Raw genomic sequence first — 22,918 nt, forward strand, 5'->3', positions numbered from 1 at the left:
TCCGCACTGGTGTGCTAAATAGACTAGCAGATGATATTGCAAATCAGCTGCAGCATCCCAATACGACATATCGTGTTACTGGTACTGGTGCACCAGGTCTTGGGTTGTCCAATACTTACACTATTCCACCTACAATATATACCAGTCCTAGGGTGGCATTACCTGTTCACTCCCCTAGGCCGGTACCTCATCTGCTTAGTCATACGCCACCATCAAGGTCACCTATGCCCACAGGTTCTGAGAATCTGTTTCAGATTTCTCCGGCGACTGTGAACCTTAGTCCTATGATGGACCTACCAGCTTCACTGCCTAGGCCTCATGGTTCAATTTACAACTTTGTTCAGCCTAGGGCAACTTCTACACCTTACCTGAATAGTTACCCATCACAACCTTCACACACACCGCATGAGTCTTGGCCTAGCCGCACTATTCCAACACCATATCCAGGTTATAATCCAACTACCTTTTATAGCCATAGTGTAGGTGCTCCTCCTAGACTTGTCACACCCTTTCAGCCTACTTACATGCCCATTATCAATTCTCCCAGTCCACGGTTGTCATCATTTTCTGGGGATGGGACCAAGGGTGAGGTCAAGTATAAGCAATGGCATTTAGAGATTGTTGGGTGTCGTAGGGAGAATGCATTCTCGGACACTTCAATTCTAAATGCCATGCGGAGGTCCGCCAAGGGTTCAGCTGCTGACCTACTTAGTGGGCTTTCAGAAACTGTTACCCTTGACACTGCTATTGAGCAGTTGGACTTAGTGTTTGGCAATGTGATGCCTGGCGAGACGCTTATGGAGCGTTTTTACACTGCCCGCCAGGAAAAGAATGAGTCTGTCGCTGTGTGGAGTTGCCGCCTCCGGGATTTGATCTCCAAGATAGAGGCATCTGGCACTTTACCACACAATGCTGCACCTAGCTTGCTTCGAAGCCGGTTCTGGATGGGTCTCACTCGTGATGACCTGAAGCAAGCGACTCGCCATCACTTTGATTCAGGTACGGACTATAACAAGCTGCTGCTTGCTGTCCGTAGGGTTGAGGAGGAGTTAGCCACCCCTGGGGATGCACAATCATGTCAATTGACTACCACTACAACTAGCAACAGACAACTGGATGATGTGCTATTCCGCCTAAAGGTGATTGATAAGAACCTTAGGTCTGTTGGGGATAGGGTTAACACCCTGGAGTATAAATCTCATAGGCCCTCAAATACAGCCCAGAATCAAGCCAATAAGGCCCAATCTCAGGCTCAGAATCTACCCCCTAGGTCTACCACTACAAATGTAGTTACACAAGGTAGCACATCACGTACACCATATGCTTCTCAATCACAGTTAGCCTCAAAAACTGAGGTACACTGTTATGATTGCGGGAAGATAGGGGTTAGGCGGCGTCACCCACAGTGCCCCGCTTTAAACTCCTAGGAGTCAATGTTATGGGGCGAACATTGGACTCCGACATTAGCTCCAATTCTGGGTTGCCATCAAATTTGATTGGTCCCGCAAACGTCACATCTGTTAGGGTAGAAGGCCACTTATGTAATGTTCTTGTAGACACAGGGTCCCAGGTTACCACTATGTCCGAGACATTTTACACAAATAACCTCCCTCAACATACACTCCATAGTCTAGGTTCACTCTTGAAGTTAAAAGGAGCCGGGGAAGCTAAGCTACCCTACTTGGGGTATGTTGAAGCTATAATCCTAATCCCTAGTGACTTCTTAGGTCAGGAAGTTGAGGTAACTATACCGATACTTGTAGTGCCCAATACTGACTACCACTTCAAGGTGCCTTTACTATTAGGGACAAATGTCATGACTGCTGCTGAAAGCCTGCATGGTGCACCAATAGCAGCCACTGCATCACCTTGGAGTCAGGCTCAGCAATGGCTCATTAGGCGTCGGGAAGACCTTAACCGGACTGAGTGTGTGCGGACAACCAAGCCAATTGTTATCCCTGCTTTATGTAATCAGATTATTGCAGGTATAAGCAGGGGTAAACCACCTCGGATTGGCATGCAGTTTTGTACTACAGCTGCCCCCACACTACCTGGTTCACTTAACCTTGTTAATGGGGTTGTGAATTTTATACCAGGACAGTCTACAAATAGGATTAAGGTTGAGGTTGCCAATCCATCTACCAAGGCTGTTACTATTCCAGCCAAGACAGTACTTTGTTGTTTAGAGCAAGTAGATGTCTTAGATGGTCTCTCCTCTACGGATGAGCCGGCTTTCACATCTGGCCCCGAGCCTAAAGACATTTTCAATTTAGAAACCCTGGGTCAGATACATACTCCAGAGGAAATAGCAAAGCTTCGCGATCTTCTTAGTGAGTTTGATGACATCTTCAGCAAGTCTGATATGGATATGGGCCACACAGACTTAGTCACTCACAGGATTGAGCTAACTGATGAACGTCCTTTCAGGGAAAGACATAGGCGCATTCCACCTGCATTGTATCAAGAGGTTAAGGACCATCTGAAGAACATGTTGGATGCTAAGGTTATTCGTCCTTCTTCTAGTCCTTATGCCTCTCCCGTGGTTCTTGTTCGCAAAAGGGACTCGTCTTTACGTTTCTGTATAGACTATCGCCAACTTAATAGTCGTACAGTTAGAGACTCTTATGCTTTACCACGGATTGAGGAGACCCTTGATGCACTTCATGGTGCCAAGTACTTCACTTGTCTTGACCTGAAGTCGGGCTATTGGCAGGTCGAAGTTGCTGAGGAACATAAAGCCCGTACTGCTTTTACGGTTGGTCCATTAGGATTTTACGAGTGTAACTCGATGCCTTTTGGTCTCACAAATGCTCCCGCAACTTTTCAACGTCTTATGGAGAGATGTATGGGCGACATCCATCTCCTACAGTGTCTCATTTACCTTGATGACATCATTGTGTTTTCAAAGACCTTTGATGAGCATCTGGAGAGATTACGTGCAATCTTTCTTCGATTGCGCAAGAATGGCCTCAAACTTAAGCCTTCTAAGTGCCAGTTCTTGCAGACCTCTGTGAAATATCTGGGTCACGTAATCTCTGAGGAGGGTATCACGACAGACCCTGAGAAGATTGCGGCACTGGAGACCTGGCCAGTTCCACAGAATGTGGATGATGTTCGTCGTTTTCTTGGCTTCTCTGGATATTATCGTCGCTTTGTGCCTAATTATGCCAAAGTTGCAAAGCCCTTGACAAATTTACTTGTTGGTCAATCCGGCAAGAAAAGGAAAAATAGCAAACCCGACCAGAACTGGATATGGGGGGAGGAGCAGCAGTCGGCTTTCAGTGAGCTTGTTGGTAAACTTATCAGCGCTCCCATTTTGGCTTTCGCAGACTTCACTCAGCCATTCGAACTGCACATTGATGCAAGTGGCGATGGCTTAGGCGCGGTACTTTACCAAACCCAAAATAGCCAGAAACGAGTGATAGCCTATGCGAGCCGAGGGCTTTCCAAATCAGAGCGCAACTACCCAGCTCACAAATTAGAGTTTCTAGCTCTGAAATGGGCTGTCACCAGGAAGTTCCATGACTACCTGTATGGCAACCCATTCACCGTTAAGACCGACAACAACCCCCTCACTTACGTTTTAACATCAGCGAAATTGGATGCAACTGGACATCGTTGGCTCGCTGACCTTGCTGCTTACGACTTTTCTGTAGAGTATGTACCAGGGGCAAGGAACAAGGATGCTGATGCGTTGTCCAGGTTGCCACGTGAGGTCATGGATATCCAATCTGTGTCTGCGGTTTGCAACAGTCAGCAGACGTCTAGTGTTGTAGAGACGCTCTCACTTTGTCATGAGGTATTGAACTGTGTTTTAGCAGTTGATGATTTCGAGTCTACCAATGTTGGGACTGATCATCAGATGCTATCTTGTCAGCAGGCGGACCCCTCAATCTGCACGATTGTGGACCTTCTCCGTAAAGATCAGCGCCCTTCAAAGGAGTCTCTTAGGTCATTTGATCGTGACACAGCTTCAATCCTCAGGCAGTGGGATGCTCTCTCCATCAATAACAATCTCCTTTATAGGAGACAGAAGACTACAGAAGGTGATTATCCCTACTTTCAACTCATTGTCCCAGAGCCTCAACGAGAATCCGTCATTACTCATCTTCATGACGGGATGGGGCATCTGGGTAGGGACAGGACTGTGGCTCTCCTACGGACGAGGTTTTATTGGCCAGGAATGATGGGAGATGTCGAGAACCACATTCGTAGCTGCCAGAGGTGCATTCTTCGGAAAGCTCCTAATCAGACTGAGCGCGCACCATTGGTCAACATTCAGACCACTCAACCCATGGAAATGGTGTGTGTTGACTATCTCAGTCTGGAACCTTCATCTGGTGGTTACGAAAATGTTCTGGTCATTACTGACCACTTCACCAAGTATGCTGTTGCGATTCCAACTCGTAATCAAACAGCGCGAACAACAGCAAAGGCCTTGTTTGAGCACTTTATCGTACACTATGGCCTCCCTGAAAGGTTACATTCAGATCAGGGACGGAATTTCGAAAGTGATGTTATCAAACAAATGTGCAGCATACTTGGGATACAGAAAACAAGGACAACTCCCTATCACCCCATGGGGAACGGGTTATGTGAACGGTTTAACCGGACACTTCTTGGGATGCTCGGGACTCTGCAGGATCAGGAAAAGGCACGTTGGAAGGACCATATTGCTCATGTGGTCCATGCCTATAACTGTACCTTGCACGAGTCTTCTGGGTTCACGCCCTACTTTCTCATGTTCGGCAGACATCCTAGACTGCCTGTTGATGTTGCCTTTGGCACGTCTCTCGCCAACACTTCATCGCCATCTTATACGCAGTTTGCTGCTGATTTGAAGCGCAAGTTGACAACTGCGTATGAGCTCGCTACTCAAAACATGGACAAGGCCCGGGCCAAACAGAGGAAGACTTATAATCTGAAGGCTCGTGGTGCTACTGTTAAGGTAGGTGATGTTGTGTTGGTCCGCAATGTCAACATTCGTGGGAAACAGAAGCTTGCCGACCGATGGGAGAAAGATTTCTATGTGGTGGAATCACAGCCGAATTCTAATGTTCCTGTGTTTAAAGTCCGCAAGGAAGGCACTAGGGAGCATCGTGTACTTCACCGCAATTTACTCCTTCCCATTGGTTCGGATGGCCGTCCCATTCCTAAACCTCGGAGCCCTCCGCCTTCTCTAGGAGCTTCCGCTGTACCTGGTGATACCTCCAACACCGCTTTGGAGATTTCTACAACCGACCTGGATGTGGAAATTCCTTTATCTCCAGTGCCTGGGGGTTCTCCATTGGGTCAGCCGGTTGAAACTCCTTCGTTTCCAAGGTCACCACCAGCTCAATTATCTGGTGTTCCCTCTTCAACGACGCCATCTATGGTGTTGCCGTCACTCGAGTTGCCTGGAGGAATTTCGACTTCCCCAGTGCCTTCCAGCCCTTCCACTTCTGTTGTTCCAGAATTATCTTCTGTCACCCCACCAGTGGTTACAAGACCTGGCAGGTCACGCCAGAAACCAAAGTGGATGACTGACGGTCAATGGGTGGTGAAACAGAACATGGTTTGGGTATAGTTCTCTACTTAGTCCATTGTATATATGTTTGAGCACCTGTTATTGCTTTCTCAGGTTTAATTTTCTGCAACCTTTTGTTATCCTGCTCCTTTCCTTGGCTGTTCGTCTGTTTTCAGCTGCGTATGGTGAGGGCACCATTCCCAAAAGGGGGGTGCGTGTAGCAGGGTACCTTATATTCTTCCTATAGTTATATCATTATTCATACATCATCATCATAATCATCTATATGTTCAATGTTTGTCTTGTCTACAGTTGAATATCAGTATCTAACTCTTTAAACAACTCAACACCCTTATTTTCAGTCTCTGGGAATCTCTCACCAGATCTTCCCCTTCAACCTTCTGTCTATCTTTAGACATTTTTTACACCTGTAGGGTTTCCCTCAGTCTATTTATATCTTGCATTAAGCACTTCCTTTGATGCTTAATGCAATCTGTCTTCTAATTGGCCACCCTGGTCCTCTACAGGTAGCTTCCTTCCATACCTGACTTCCTCCTCACTTCATGTGCTGCTGTTGAGGAGGAAGGACATTTTCTTTTCTTCAGGTATGGAATGGCCATATTTCAATCTGTTTTCATCTGCTTCTGTCAGAAATTAATATCTATATTAGGGTGCTGAATTAAATTGAATAATATATATATAATATCATTTAAAGTAATATTAAATTAGTAAATGGAATATTGATATTATAAAACTTGCTTGTAAAATAATTAACCACATGGTCCATTTTGGACCATGTGCTTTCCAAGTATCCTATAATGAACATATAACAGTAATTTAACATTAAAGTTAGTTTTAGTATAGTTTATCAATGGCTTTTGTACTTTTATATTTAAGATAAATAATACCTGTAAACTTGCAAATATATGACTTCATGTGCTGCTGTTGAGGAGGAAGGACATTTTCTTTTCTTCAGGTAGTTCTTCAACAGCAGCCACCCCCTTTGCAATAAATCCATTATCACCATCTGCCTGTGTCTGTGTTTCCCAACGGCCCGAGCCGGATAAATACCACTACCCCGGCTACATAACAATGCTATCTCACCTGGCTACAGTGTGTAACAGTGCTATCTCACCTGGCTACAGTGTGTAACAGTGCTATCTCAACTGGCTACAGTGTGTAACAATGCTATCTCACCTGGCTACAGTGTGTAACAGTGCTATCTCAACTGGCTACAGTGTGTAAAAGTGCTATCTCACCTGGCTACAGTGCATGTGTAACAATCTGTAACATCTCACCTGGCTCCACAGCCTCGGCCAGACTCGGCATGGAAGAACTCGTAGAAAAGCAGCAGGTGCCTCCAGCCTGGCTGTGTGTAGTAGTCGGTGTAGCTGGCTGTGGACAGACAGTGAGGAGGCAGTCAGTATCTCCCCACACTTCCTGTTAGACCATTTAGTTTGCTGAATGTGAGGGGTGGGGCCTAGGGCATTTGTATTTTAATTGGATACAGGGATAATGTTTTACTCACTGCTTCAAAATATACCATTTTTTGGAAAAGTTTAGTTTTTGGAGAGCACAATTTTTTTCAGGTTATCCACGTTGACCTTCTTCTCTCCAGGCGGACACTCCACCACTAGACCATGGAGGCAGTCTCTTTTTTGTGTAAAACCTGATAAAAAGATATTTTTTCCAGTGTTTTGTGGAACATTTTATGATTCATAAAAAATCTAGTCCCAGTCATCCCCCTGAAAATGAAATGGTTGGTCCTTAAAATGTATGTGTAGCCAGGCCCAATAGAAATGCTCACTCAACAAGCACAGTAGCATACTGTGTGTAAGGTTGCTACAATGTTTCACCACCCACCATGAACAGGCCTCACACCATCAGCGTCAGGGAGGAACAGAGCTACTACACGTTCAGCAACATCCACAGCAACGTCCGCGAGTGATGCCATGTGTCCGGAGCCGGTGGGGTGCTCTAGCCTGAAGGTGTTGCCGTACACCTCACTGGCTGTGTCAAGACTGTCCACCATCAGATAGTTCACTGGTAAACAAACACTAGATGCTTACACATATATATTTACACAACAGTATTGTGGTGTCGACCTCCGGGAACAATTTTAATGTTACCCCCTGCCTCCTCTTTCCCATTGCCTATTAACAATCAGTGATAATTTAAGTCCTGGAACTTAAATTGGTCCATAGCTAATCACCTTTCAGTGCTGATTAACTGTTGGCTTCCCTTGTTGTTTCCTCCTTTGTTATCATATTACTTTTGTTGTTCTTACATGTACATATATATGTTCACTCTCTGCCTCATAGCCTTAACCCATGCTTGCTAAAAAGGCGACTATGCTTTGTCGTAAGAGATGACTAACGGGATAGGGTGGTGAGGCTCGCTGACTTAGCTGATGCATGTCATCGTATCTCAATTGTGTGGATTGATGTCAATCACTGGATTGTCTGGTCCAGACTCGATTATTTACCTACCGCCGTCATATAGCTGGAAAATTGCTGAGTGTGGCGTTAAACGACACAAAACATCAGCTTGGGGTTGACATCCATAAATTCTCTTCCTTATATGTATCACTTCTAAATGTCATTCAAAGACTTAATTTTAATGTTGTAAAGATAGTAATGAATCACCACATGAAACATGTTTCTGTAACATGATATATAGAGGCCACTTCAAATCATGTTAAGATACGCATATCATATGTTGTGTTGTGACAGCATCGTATCATTTTACACTGAACAAAAGAAGTTAGGGTCATGAATATTTTGGGGATATTTTCATAAAATTGTGTGCTGAGTCATCACAACCAAAAAATCCAACATGTTCATGATCCCTAAGTTCTTCTGCAGAGTATAGGATGCTGTAATGCTTCATCACTACACTAGCCTCCCTGGTGAAGACTCCCCTGGTGTATATCAGACTGTAACAACCATCACCACTCACTGCACAGCCAGACAGGACCACTCCAGTTGCTGTTCCCACCAAACATGCGCAAGTCTGACTCCCCTGGTGTATATCTGACTGTAACAACCATCACCACTCACTGCACAGCCAGACAGGACCCCTCCAGTTGCTGTTCCCACAAACATGCGCAAGTCCGACTCCCCTGGTGTATATCTGACTGTAACAACCATCACCACTCACTGCACAGCCAGACAGGACCCCTCCAGTTGCTGTTCCCACAAACATGCGCAAGTCCGACTCCCCTGGTGTATATCTGACTGTAACAACCATCACCACTCACTGCACAGCCAGACAGGACCCCTCCAGTTGCTGTTTCCACCAAACATGCGCAAGTCCGACTCCCCTGGTGTATATCTGACTGTAACAACCATCACCACTCACTGCACAGCCAGACAGGACCCCTCCAGTTGCTGTTCCCACCAAACATGCGCAAGTCCGACTCCCCTGGTGTATATCTGACTGTAACAACCATCACCACTCACTGCACAGCCAGACAGGACCACTCCAGTTGCTGTTCCCACCAAACATGCGCAAGTCCGACTCCCCTGGTGTATATCTGACTGTAACAACCATCACCACTCACTGCACAGCCAGACAGGACCACTCCAGTTGCTGTTCCCACCAAACATGTGCAAGTCCGACTCCCCTGGTGTATATCTGACTGTAACAACCATCACCACTCACTGCACAGCCAGACAGGACCCCTCCAGTTGCTGTTCCCACCAAACATGTGCAAGTCTGACTCCCCTGGTGTATATCTGACTGTAACAACCATCACCACTCACTGCACAGCCAGACAGGACCCCTCCAGTTGCTGTTCCCACCAAACATGCGCAAGTCCGACTCCCCTGGTGTATATCTGACTGTAACAACCATCACCACTCACTGCACAGCCAGACAGGACCCCTCCAGTTGCTGTTCCCACCAAACATGCGCAAGTCCGACTCCCCTGGTGTATATCTGACTGTAACAACCATCACCACTCACTGCACAGCCAGACAGGACCCCTCCAGTTGCTGTTCCCACCAAACATGTGCAAGTCTGACTCCCCTGGTGTATATCTGACTGTAACAACCATCACCACTCACTGCACAGCCAGACAGGACCCCTCCAGTTGCTGTTCCCACCAAACATGCGCAAGTCTGACTCCCCTGGTGTATATCTGACTGTAACAACCATCACCACTCACTGCACAGCCAGACAGGACCCCTCCAGTTGCTGTTCCCACCAAACATGCGCAAGTCTGACTCCCCTGGTGTATATCTGACTGTAACAACCATCACCACTCACTGCACAGCCAGACCGGACCACTCCAGTTGCTGTTCCCACCAAACATGCGCAAGTCCGACTCCCCTGGTGTATATCTGACTGTAACAACCATCACCACTCACTGCACAGCCAGACAGGACCCCTCCAGTTGCTGTTCCCACCAAACATGCGCAAGTCCGACTCCCCTGGTGTATATCTGACTGTAACAACCATCACCACTCACTGCACAGCCAGACAGGACCCCTCCAGTTGCTGTTTCCACCAAACATGCGTGAGTCCGACTCCCCTGGTGTATATCGGACACTGTAGATGTCAGGCTCCAGCACAAGGCTGTAGGGCTCTCTGTCATACATCTGTCCACAAACAAAGGATCAGTCACTTCACCATCATGTAATGTTTACATGGCTGACAGGGGGAACGTGGATGATAGGGGAAACGTGGATGATAGCGGGAACGTGGATGATAGGGGGGAACGTGGATGACAGGGGGAACGTGGATGATAGGGGGAACGTGGATGATAGGGGGAACATGGATGATAGGGGGAACATGGATGATAGGGGGAACGTGGATGATAGGGAACATGGATGATAGGGGGAACGTGGATGACAGGAGGGAACGTGGATGACAGGGGGAACGTGGATGATAGGGAGAACGTGGATGATAGGGGGAACGTGGATGATAGGGGGAACGTGGATGATAGGGGGAACGTGGATGACAGGAGGGAACGTGGATGACAGGGGGAACGTGGATGATAGGGAGAACGTGGATGATAGGGGGAACGTGGATGATAGGGGGAACGTGGATGACAGGGGGGAACGTGGATGATAGGGGGAACATGGATGATAGGGGGGAACATGGATGATAGGGGGAACGTGGATGATAGGGGGAACATGGATGATAGGGGGAACGTGGATGACAGGAGGGAACGTGGATGACAGGGGGAAAGTGGCTGATAGGGGGAACATCATTTGACATCAAATATATCAACACCTCAAATGTTGCTAAAAGTTGAAACTGCCCGGCAAGCCTCAGAGTTTTACATTTGTATTGACTCCTGTTGATATGTTTGATCTAAAAATGACTAGACACTCAGGTTAGATTCTCGATCCATGTGTACAACTGAGGTTTTGAAGGGGAGATTTATTATAACATACCTTTGCTAACGAGCGGACACCAAACGGAGAGAGAAACATGTGAGGATCACAGACAGCTTGTAGGATGTGCAGGAGCCGAGACTTGGGGACGAGGGACAGGTAGTACCTGTTGTCCTTCATCTTGTGTACCTGCAACAGACATGTACATAACCGGATGGGTTGCCTACAAGTTGGATCAGGCAGGCAAATGGGTAATACTAAAAATATGGAATATTAAAATGAATATGCTTTCTGGGAAATTTTATATCAAGCGTCCAAACACTCCGAATGTGGACGGAAGATTTGTGTGCCAAATGGAAATCTCGAAGAAGAAAAAGCTCACCTTTCTTTCATGTTTTGTTAAAAACAATTATTCCATATGGAAATATATGGTAAGGATGCTTTACCCCTTCCTATGTGTATATATTTCATTATCCTCCCTTTTTGTTTGTTTGTTTGTTTGTTTGTTTGTTTGTTTGTTTGTTGTTTAACGCCATACTCAGCAATATTCCAGCTATATGACGTCGGTCTGTAAAATAATCAAGACAATCCAGTGATTGACATCATGAGCATCGATCCATGCATTTGAGATGGAAGTACTAGTTTGGTTATCTCACATGCTCCTTTTCCTTGCTGCTACATGTCTCCAGCCTCTCTGTGACAGCTGCAGCACCGGCAGGGACGTCAATGACTGCAGCAGCAAACAGCGGTACCAGGCCCACTAATGACTTCAGCCGTACAGGGATCGGCTCTGCCCCGCGGTGCAGAACATCGTAGTAGAATCTGTCTCCTGGATGCCATAGGCCTGGAATAATATGTGGTCATTGGGTGGAAGTCAAGGTACTGTAAATCAGGAAATTAATGTGTCACCAAATTAATTCCAGGATAATAAATGGTATGGGATGAGAGCAGGTTGCTGTACTGGCCATTCACTTCGTGTGTGAGCAGAGTTTTCAGTCTGAGTGCGGTATCCATGTTAAACTGTGGTATTGTATCTTGGTGAGCTTGCACTATAAACTGGCGTTAGTCCGCTTAGCACAAGCAGCTACACTTATCAGAGTCATCTAGTCATATACTTATCTAGTTATCTCAGAGTCATCCAGTCATATACTTATCTAGTTACCTCAGAGTCATCTAGTCATATACTCATCTAGTTATCTAAGTCATCTAGTCATATACTCATCTAGTCATCTAAGAGTCATTTAGTCATATACTTATCTAGTTACCTCAGTCATCTAGTCATATACTCATCTAGTTATCTCCGAGTCAACCAGTCATATACTCATCTAGTCATATCAGAGTCATCTAGTCATATACTCATCTATTTATCTCAGTCATATATTCATCTAGTTATCTCAGTCATCTAGTCATATACTCATCTAGTTATCTAAGAGTCATCTAGTCATATACTCATCTAGTTATCTCCGAGTCAACCAGTCATATACTTATCTAGTCATATCGGCGTCATCTAGTCATATACTCATCTTGTTATCTCACAGTCATCCAGTAATATACTCATCTAGTCATATCAGTCATCTAGTCATATACCCATCTAGTCATATACTCATCTAGTTACCTCAGAGTCATCCAGTCATGTACTTATCTAGTTATCTCACAGTCATCCAGGCATATACTCATCTAGTCCCATCAGAGTCATCTAGTCATATACTTATCTAGTCCTATCAGAGTCATCTAGTCATATACTTATCTAGTCCCATCAGAGTCATCCAGGCATATACTCATCTAGTCCCATCAGAGTCATCTAGTCATATACTTATCTAGTCCTATCAGAGTCATCTAGTCATATACTTATCTAGTCCTATCAGAGTCATCCAGGCATATACTCATCTAGTCCCATCAGAGTCATCTAGTCATATACTTATCTAGTCCTATCAGAGTCATCTAGTCATATACTTATCTAGTCCTATCAGAGTCATCTAGTCATATACTTATCTAGTCCTATCAGAGTCATCTAGTCATATACTTATCTAGTCCTATCAGAGTCATCCAGTCATATACTTATCTAGTCCTATCAGAGTCATCTAGTCATATACTTATCTAGTTATCTCAGTCATCCAGTCATATACTTATCTAGTCCTATCAGAGTCATCTAGTCATATACTCATCTATTTATCTCAGTCATATATTCATCTAGTTATCTCAGTCATCTAGTCATATACTCATCTAGTTATCTAAGAGTCATCCAGTCATATACTCATCTAGTTATCTCCGAGTCAACCAGTCATATACTTATCTAGTCATATCGGCGTCATCTAGTCATATACTCATCTTTTTATCTCACAGTCATCCAGTAATATACTCATCTAGTCATATCAGAGTCATCTAGTCATATACCCATCTAGTCATATACTCATCTAGTTACCTCAGAGTCATCCAGTCATGTACTTATCTAGTTATCTCACAGTCATCCAGGCATATACTTATCTAGTCCTATCAGAGTCATCTAGTCATATACTTATCTAGTTATCTCAGTCATCTAGTCATATACTCATCTAGTCCTATCAGAGTCATCTAGTCATATACTTATCTAGTCCTATCAGAGTCATCTAGTCATATACTTATCTAGTTATCTCAGTCATCCAGTCATATACTTATCTAGTCCTATCAGTCATCTAGTCATATACTTATCTAGTCCTATCAGAGTCATCTAGTCATATGCTTATCTAGTTATCTCAGTCATCTAGTCATATACTTATCTAGTTATCTCAGTCATCCAGTCATATACTTATCTAGTTATCTCAGTCATCCAGTCATATACTTATCTAGTCCTATCAGAGTCATCCAGTCATATACTTATCTAGTCCTATCAGAGTCATCTAGTCATATACTTATCTAGTCCTATCAGTCATCTAGTCATATACTTATCTAGTTATCTCAGTCATCCAGTCATATAATTATCTAGTTATCTCAGTCATCCAGTCATATACTTATCTAGTTATCTCAGTCATCCAGTCATATACTTATCTAGTCCTATCAGAGTCATCTAGTCATATACTTATCTAGTCCTATCAGAGTCATCTAGTCATATACTTATCTAGTCCTATCAGAGTCATCTAGTCATATACTTATCTAGTTATCTCAGTCATCCAGTCATATACTTATCTAGTCCTATCAGAGTCATCCAGTCATATACGTATCTAGTCCTATCAGAGTCATCTAGTCATATACTTATCTAGTCCTATCAGAGTCATCTAGTCATATACTTATCTAGTCCTATCAGAGTCATCTAGTCATATACTTATCTAGTCCTATCAGAGTCATCCAGTCATATACTTATCTAGTCCTATCAGAGTCATCTAGTCATATACTTATCTAGTTATCTCAGTCATCCAGTCATATACTTATCTAGTTATCTCAGTCATCCAGTCATATACTTATCTAGTTATCTCAGTCATCCAGTCATATACTTATCTAGTCCTATCAGAGTCATCTAGTCATATACTTATCTAGTCCTATCAGAGACATCCAGTCATATACTTATCTAGTTATCTCAGTCATCCAGTCATATACTTATCTAGTTATCTCAGTCATCCAGTCATATACTTATCTAGTCCTATCAGAGTCATCTAGTCATATACTTATCTAGTCCTATCAGAGTCATCTAGTCATATACTTATCTAGTCCTATCAGAGTCATCTAGTCATATACTTATCTAGTCCTATCAGAGTCATCTAGTCATATACTTATCTAGTCCTATCAGAGTCATCTAGTCATATACTTATCTAGTCCTATCAGAGTCATCTAGTCATATACTTATCTAGTCCTATCAGAGTCATCTAGTCATATACTTATCTAGTCCTATCAGAGTCATCTAGTCATATACTTATCTAGTCCTATCAGAGTCATCTAGTCATATACTTATCTAGTCCTATCAGAGTCATCTAGTCATATACTTATCTAGTCCTATCAGAGTCATCCAGTCATATACTTATCTAGTCCTATCAGAGTCATCTAGTCATATACTTATCTAGTCCTATCAGAGTCATCTAGTCATATACTTATCTAGTCCTATCAGAGTCATCTAGTCATATACTTATCTAGTCCTATCAGAGTCATCCAGTCATATACTTATCTAGTCCTATCAGAGTCATCTAGTCATATACTTATCTAGTCCTATCAGAGTCATTGAGTCATATACCCATCTAGTTATCTATGTCATCAAGTCATATACTGATCTAGTCATATACTCATCTAGTCATATGAGAGTCATAGCATCAGAGTCATCTCATCATATCATCAGAGTCATCTGCTCAGCTCAAGGCTTCATTTCCTTTCACAAGATTGTGTTAGTGAAGACCCCAACTGTCCACTTGTGTCCTGCACGCTGCCTGATGCTCCATGTCCTTCTACACTTGATGTCTTAGAAATAAATTGATTGCCGTCATACCGCTGAAATATTGCTGTGTGCCGCATTAAACAACTAACAATCAACCAGTAAAATTAAATCTGTCTGTGTAGTATCTGTATACTCACAAACTATACAGAGTGTGGAACTACAATAAAGACTTCTTATTATGAGACTGGTACCTCCATTGTTGAGGCTGCGATTCATCTGTACTGCAATGTGTAGGAAGACATCTAAGAAGTGTTTTGATTGGAGGAGACAGCTAGGTTCAGTGATGTCCATGTGCAGAGATATTTCGGCCATGTTGAGAGCGGCAAGTGCCACCCATGCCGACCCATCTGCCTGAAAAACAACAAACACTCAGAGAAACCACTCATCTACACAAGGTGTTTTCTTGTGCGTGTGTTTGTTTGTTTTGTGTGACTCTGTTTTTTTGTTAAGCGTGTGTGTACGTGTGCGAGCTTTTGTACAGTTTGGACTAATCCTGATTTTATAGTGCTGACCATAGAGATACCATGCCACAGTTTATCATGCATACCCTACTCAGACGCAATATGCAGACTCCGAGCAAACAAATCCTCGTTTCATCCCCTTAATGCCAAGTGCCAGGCAGGGTAGCAACAAGTACCATCTATTAACATCTTTTGGTATGACCCAACCAGTGGATCAAGCACTGACTGGGTAGACAGTCCATCCACTACACCATAGTTACTGACATTGGACCAGAGGTGTTACAACATTTTCAGCAATATGACCAAAGACAAACAACAGGACAAGTTATGAGATAAATCAACTACTACAATTTTTGTTTTTGAACTACATTTCTAGTTCCAGTAAAAGCTGGGATACATTATCACACATCTTGTGAATGAAAGTTTTGAGGTCAGTGAAAGCAAGCACATGGTAAAGCGTTTTGATTTAACACCTGTAAAGATCCCTGGTAGAATTGGTCTTCAGCATCCCATGCTTGCTGTAAAAGGTAAATATGCTTGTCGTAAGAGGCGACTAACAGATCTGGTGGTCAGGCTCGCTGACTTGGTTGATGCATGTCATCGTATCCCAATTGCGTGGATCGATGGTTATGATGTTAATCACTCGATTGTCTGGTCCAGACTCGATTACTTACAGACTGCCGTCATATAGCTGGAATATTGCTGAGTGCGGCGCTAAACAACAAACAAAGCCTACCGGTATGTCAGTTGTGGGCCAACGTGTCAGGGATTTTACTGGTGCTTCTTATAACATTGCACACTCACATGTATGTTGTATGTTGTCTTTCATCATCTTCCCGAGGTAAGAAAGTTAACTGACTATAAATGTCCAGTTTCCACCCTTGCTGATCTAGGCTGGTATTATGGAGTTACGTTTTAGCTGGTCTAACGAGTCTATGCATAGTCCAATCAAAATCGTGCAACAAAAACGAAATGTGTCATTAACTGTCATGCAGACTTCTGTCGATTGCAGGATTTGCAAAGTATGTGCACTGCCAACTCGTTGTCAGCAGATATTTGCCAAATCTTTGCATGTTTTTAATCAAGGTGCTCATGTGATTTGATGCACTTCGCGATGTAAGACCCGTTTTATCACAATATAGATCTTGATTATCGATCAGATTGTCTTGACAGGGCGAGTGATATGAGAGGTTGAATCTGATTGGTCCACAGGAGGGGCATAGAAGGGACATAGCTCGTAATAGCCACTGGTGGCACTACGACTGGGCCCAGGAATTCCAGCCTAGTTTGGCAAGGGTGGAAACTGGACTTTTAAAGTCAGTTAGCAAACTTGCCTCGTGAAGATGGTCTTTCATGGGCATTTTGAAGTTAGATAACAACATAATGAGGAAGCCAATGGCATTAACAGGATATAACTTCATACTGTTATCTTTGTACATTAACCTTGCCTTGTCTAAACATATCAGCATATATATATGACTTGATGTTGTATATTGGACAACCTTATTTTCAGAGGGGAGAGTCTAGTCAGTTGTTCCCCATACAGGTAGCCAGGCAACTCAGATAAACGTGATAAACCCAAAAGAGGGAGAGGTATGACAATCGGTATGGGGAGAAAAGGTACTGTTCTCAACACGAGGATTGTGAGAACATGCAGGAAATACCCCTCTATGCATAAAATGGACTTGTCCAACATTGCCAAGGTCGGATTTATATGAGGGAGTCATTATTATTTAAATATGGGTAAACATTTTTAAAGTTTGTACATTTTATCATCATCCTTAAAGAGGCTGTACATAATGTTGATATCTCATCCAAGAAATAAACAACTTGTGGTTGTTGTGTATCGTACAATAAAACAGTGCAGGGAGAATAAACCATTTGGGGCTGCACTTGTCATTTATTTTTTAAATAAATCTTACTGAGTTCCGCTGATAAAGGGGTCAGGTGTAGCCCTGAAACATCATTACAAACAAGAGAGATGTTTTTATCCAGAAAAGCGTCATGTCTTCACATGTTTTGACATGTAGGTCATAGATGATGCATCTCCATGAACAATGGATTTTTGTTCAAACTTGTGATAGTATTATTCTTTTGTGATTGGATCAATTAAGTTTTCCAGACATCCATGATATTTCTAACTGCATTATGATGTTGATATACTAGAAGTATGGCTGTATGCCCTGCTGATCAGTACCAGATGCTGCAACACTTGCTGCTAGAACCTCCCTGATTCAAGCATATAGCTATTGTTGGTAGTTCTGCAGGTAAAGTGTTCACTCATAACACTATAGATCCTGTTTGATTCAAATGTTCTTTTGTCATATACCAGCATCAGTTCTGTAAAGCTTGGTTCAATAAAGACAATTCTGATGATTTTACAAATAATAACTTCCTGAATCTTCCTGTAACTCACATGATGCCCTGTAACTGCAATATCTCCCTGTAACTGAAGTATCTCCATATAACTCCCTGTAAATGAAGTATCTCCCTATAACTCCCTGTAACTGAGTATCTCCCTATAACTCAAGTGTCTCCCTATAACTCAAGTGTCTCCCTGTAACTCAAGTGTCTCCCTGTAACTCAAGTGTCTCCCTATAACTCAAGTGTCTCCCTATAACTCAAGTATGTCCATGTAACTCAAGTGTCTCCCTATAACTCAAGTATGTCCCTATTACTCCAGAGTCTCCCTATAACTCAAGTATGTCCCTGTAACTAAAGTGTCTCCCTGTAACTCAAGTATGTCCCTGTAACTCAAGTGTCTCCCTATAACTCAAGTATGTCCCTGTAACTAAAGTGTCTCCCTGTAACTCAAGTATGTCCCTGTAACTCAAGTGTCTCCCTGTAAATCAAGCATCTCCGTGTAACTCCAGTGTCTCCCTATAACTCAAGTATGTCCGTGTAACTCAAGTGTCTCCCTATAACTCAAGTATGTCCCTGTAACTAAAATGTCTCCCTGTAACTCAAGTATGTCCCTGTAACTCAAGTATGTCCCTGTAACTCAAGTATCTCCCTGTAACTCAAGTATCTCCCTGTAACTCAAGTGTCTCCCTGTAACTCAAGTGTCTCCCTGTAACTCCAGTATCTCCCTGTAACTCAAGTATCTCCCTGTAACTCAAGTGTCTCCCTGTAACTCCAGTATCTCCCTATAACTCAAGTGTCTCCCTATAACTCAAGTATCTCCCTGTAACTCAAGTATCTCCCTGTAACTCAAGTATCTCCCTGTAACTCAAGTATGTCCCTATAACTCAAGTATGTCCCTGTAACTCAAGTATGTCCCTGTAACTCAAGTGTCTCCCTGTAACTCAAGTATCTCCCTGTAACTCAAGTATCTCCCTGTAACTCAAGTGTCTCCCTGTAACTCCAGTATCTCCCTATAACTCAAGTATCTCCCTGTAACTCAAGTGTCGCCCTGTAACTCAAGTGTCTCCCTGTTACTCCAGTGTCTCCGTGTAACTCAAGTGTCGCCCTGTAACTCAAGTGTCTCCGTGTAACTCAAGTGTCTCCCTATAACTCCAGTATCTCCCTATAACTCAAGTGTCTCCCTGTAACTCAAGTGTCTCCCTGTAACTCCAGTATCTCCCTATAACTCAAGTGTCTCCCTGTAACTCAAGTGTCGCCCTGTAACTCCAGTGTCTCCCTGTAACTCAAGTGTCGCCCTGTAACTCAAGTGTCTCCGTGTAACTCAAGTGTCTCCGTGTAACTCAAGTGTCGCCCTGTAACTCCAGTGTCTCCCTGTAACTCAAGTGTCTCCCTATAACTCAAGTGTCTCCCTGTAACTCCAGTGTCTCCCTGTAACTCAAGTGTCTCCCTATAACTCAAGTGTCTCCCTGTAACTCCAGTGTCTCCCTGTAACTCCAGTGTCTCCCTGTAACTCAAGTGTCTCCGTGTAACTCAAGTATGTCCCTGTAACTCAAGTGTCTCCCTATAACTCAAGTGTCTCCGTGTAACTCAAGTGTCTCCCTATAACTCAAGTGTCTCCCTATAACTCAAGTCTCTCCCTGTAACTCAAGTGTCTCCCTATAACTCAAGTGTCTCCCTGTAACTCAAGTGTCTCCCTGTAACTCCAGTATCTCCCTATAACTCAAGTGTCTCCCTGTAACTCAAGTGTCTCCCTGTAACTCAAGTGTCGCCCTGTAACTCAAGTGTCTCCGTGTAACTCAAGTATGTCCCTGTAACTCAAGTGTCTCCCTATAACTCAAGTGTCTCCCTGTAACTCCAGTATCTCCCTATAACTCAAGTGCCTCCGTGTAACTCAAGTGTCGCCCTGTAACTCCAGTGTCTCCCTATAACTCCAGTATCTCCCTATAACTCAAGTGTCTCCGTGTAACTCAAGTGTCGCCCTGTAACTCAAGTGTCGCCCTGTAACTCCAGTGTCTCCCTGTAACTCCAGTATCTCCCTATAACTCCAGTATCTCCCTATAACTCAAGTGTCGCCCTGTAACTCAAGTGTCGCCCTGTAACTCCAGTGTCTCCCTGTAACTCCAGTGTCTCCCTATAACTCAAGTGTCTCCCTGTAACTCAAGTATCTCCCTGTAACTCAAGTATCTCCCTATAACTCAAGTGTCTCCCTGTAACTCAAGTGTCGCCCTGTAACTCAAGTGTCTCCCTGTAACTCAAGTGTCTCCCTGTAACTCCAGTATCTCCCTATAACTCAAGTGTCTCCCTGTAACTCAAGTGTCTCCCTGTAACTCAAGTGTCGCCCTGTAACTCAAGTGTCTCCGTGTAACTCAAGTATGTCCCTGTAACTCAAGTGTCTCCCTGTAACTCAAGTGTCTCCCTGTAACTCCAGTGTCTCCCTGTAACTCAAGTGTCTCCCTGTAACTCAAGTGTCGCCCTGTAACTCAAGTGTCTCCGTGTAACTCAAGTATGTCCCTGTAACTAAAGTGTCTCCCTATAACTCAAGTGTCTCCGTGTAACTCAAGTATGTCCCTGTAACTCAAGTGTCTCCCTATAACTCAAGTGTCGCCCTGTAACTCAAGTGTCTCCCTGTAACTCAAGTATCTCCCTGTAACTCAAGTGTCTCCCTGTAACTCAAGTATCTCCCTGTAACTCAAGTATGTCCCTGTAACTCAAGTATCTCCCTGTAACTCAAGTGTCTCCCTGTAACTCAAGTGTCTCCCTATAACTCAAGTGTCTCCCTGTAACTCAAGTGTCTCCCTGTAACTCCAGTATCTCCCTATAACTCAAGTGTCTCCCTGTAACTCAAGTATGTCCCTGTAACTAAAGTGTCTCCCTGTAACTCAAGTATGTCCCTGTAACTCAAGTGTCTCCCTATAACTCAAGTATGTCCCTGTAACTAAAGTGTCTCCCTGTAACTCAAGTATGTCCCTGTAACTCAAGTGTCTCCCTGTAAATCAAGCATCTCCGTGTAACTCCAGTGTCTCCCTGTAACTCAAGTATGTCCGTGTAACTCAAGTGTCTCCCTATAACTCAAGTATGTCCCTGTAACTAAAGTGTCTCCCTGTAACTCAAGTATGTCCCTGTAACTCAAGTGTCTCCCTATAACTCAAGTATGTCCCTGTAACTAAAGTGTCTCCCTGTAACTCAAGTATGTCCCTGTAACTCAAGTGTCTCCCTGTAAATCAAGCATCTCCGTGTAACTCCAGTGTCTCCCTGTAACTCAAGTATGTCCGTGTAACTCAAGTGTCTCCCTATAACTCAAGTATGTCCCTGTAACTAAAATGTCTCCCTGTAACTCAAGTATGTCCCTGTAACTCAAGTATGTCCCTGTAACTCAAGTATCTCCCTGTAACTCAAGTGTCTCCCTATAACTCAAGTGTCTCCCTGTAACTCAAGTATCTCCCTGTAACTCAAGTATCTCCCTGTAACTCAAGTGTCTCCCTGTAACTCCAGTATCTCCCTATAACTCAAGTGTCTCCCTGTAACTCAAGTGTCTCCCTGTAACTCAAGTGTCGCCCTGTAACTCAAGTATCTCCGTGTAACTCAAGTATGTCCCTGTAACTCAAGTGTCTCCCTATAACTCAAGTGTCTCCCTGTAACTCCAGTATCTCCCTATGACTCAAGTGCCTCCGTGTAACTCAAGTGTCGCCCTGTAACTCCAGTGTCTCCCTATAACTCCAGTATCTCCCTATAACTCAAGTGTCTCCGTGTAACTCAAGTGTCGCCCTGTAACTCAAGTGTCGCCCTGTAACTCCAGTGTCTCCCTGTAACTCCAGTATCTCCCTATAACTCCAGTATCTCCCTATAACTCAAGTGTCGCCCTGTAACTCAAGTGTCGCCCTGTAACTCCAGTGTCTCCCTGTAACTCCAGTGTCTCCCTATAACTCAAGTGTCTCCCTGTAACTCAAGTATCTCCCTGTAACTCAAGTATCTCCCTATAACTCAAGTGTCTCCCTGTAACTCAAGTGTCGCCCTGTAACTCAAGTGTCTCCCTGTAACTCAAGTGTCTCCCTGTAACTCCAGTATCTCCCTATAACTCAAGTGTCTCCCTGTAACTCAAGTGTCTCCCTGTAACTCAAGTGTCGCCCTGTAACTCAAGTGTCTCCGTGTAACTCAAGTATGTCCCTGTAACTCAAGTGTCTCCCTGTAACTCAAGTGTCTCCCTGTAACTCCAGTGTCTCCCTGTAACTCAAGTGTCTCCCTGTAACTCAAGTGTCGCCCTGTAACTCAAGTGTCTCCGTGTAACTCAAGTATGTCCCTGTAACTAAAGTGTCTCCCTATAACTCAAGTGTCTCCGTGTAACTCAAGTATGTCCCTGTAACTCAAGTGTCTCCCTATAACTCAAGTGTCGCCCTGTAACTCAAGTGTCTCCCTGTAACTCAAGTATCTCCCTGTAACTCAAGTGTCTCCCTGTAACTCAAGTATCTCCCTGTAACTCAAGTATGTCCCTGTAACTCAAGTATCTCCCTGTAACTCAAGTGTCTCCCTGTAACTCAAGTGTCTCCCTATAACTCAAGTGTCTCCCTGTAACTCAAGTGTCTCCCTGTAACTCCAGTATCTCCCTATAACTCAAGTGTCTCCCTGTAACTCAAGTATGTCCCTGTAACTAAAGTGTCTCCCTGTAACTCAAGTATGTCCCTGTAACTCAAGTGTCTCCCTATAACTCAAGTATGTCCCTGTAACTAAAGTGTCTCCCTGTAACTCAAGTATGTCCCTGTAACTCAAGTGTCTCCCTGTAAATCAAGCATCTCCGTGTAACTCCAGTGTCTCCCTGTAACTCAAGTATGTCCGTGTAACTCAAGTGTCTCCC

The 22,918-nt window shown here is 43.8% G+C and overlaps 1 protein-coding gene across 3 annotated transcripts in view; it reads right to left on the reverse strand.

Annotated features, from left to right (window-relative positions):
* Nucleotides 1-22,918, reverse strand: part of LOC125380045 (uncharacterized protein YMR196W-like) — a 46,974-nt gene that overhangs the window by 3,100 nt on the left and 20,956 nt on the right. For 2 of the 3 annotated variants that reach the window (XM_048396138.1, XM_048396139.1), the window contains 6 exons: nt 15,436-15,595; nt 11,505-11,692; nt 10,909-11,037; nt 9,978-10,107; nt 7,370-7,549; nt 6,805-6,901 (listed from right to left, as the gene is read on the reverse strand). In XM_048396138.1, coding sequence (XP_048252095.1) covers nt 6,805-6,901; nt 7,370-7,549; nt 9,978-10,107; nt 10,909-11,037; nt 11,505-11,692; nt 15,436-15,595 — 884 coding nt within the window. Of the gene's footprint in view, nt 1-6,804; nt 6,902-7,369; nt 7,550-8,565; nt 10,108-10,908; nt 11,038-11,504; nt 11,693-15,435; nt 15,596-22,918 lie in introns of those variants that run through there. The other variant, XR_007221025.1, reaches the window with a different exon arrangement.

This window comes from Haliotis rufescens, unplaced genomic scaffold (genome assembly GCF_023055435.1).
Source record: "Haliotis rufescens isolate VD_foot unplaced genomic scaffold, xgHalRufe1.0.p SCAF_15, whole genome shotgun sequence".
Lineage (NCBI taxonomy): Eukaryota > Metazoa > Mollusca > Gastropoda > Lepetellida > Haliotidae > Haliotis > Haliotis rufescens.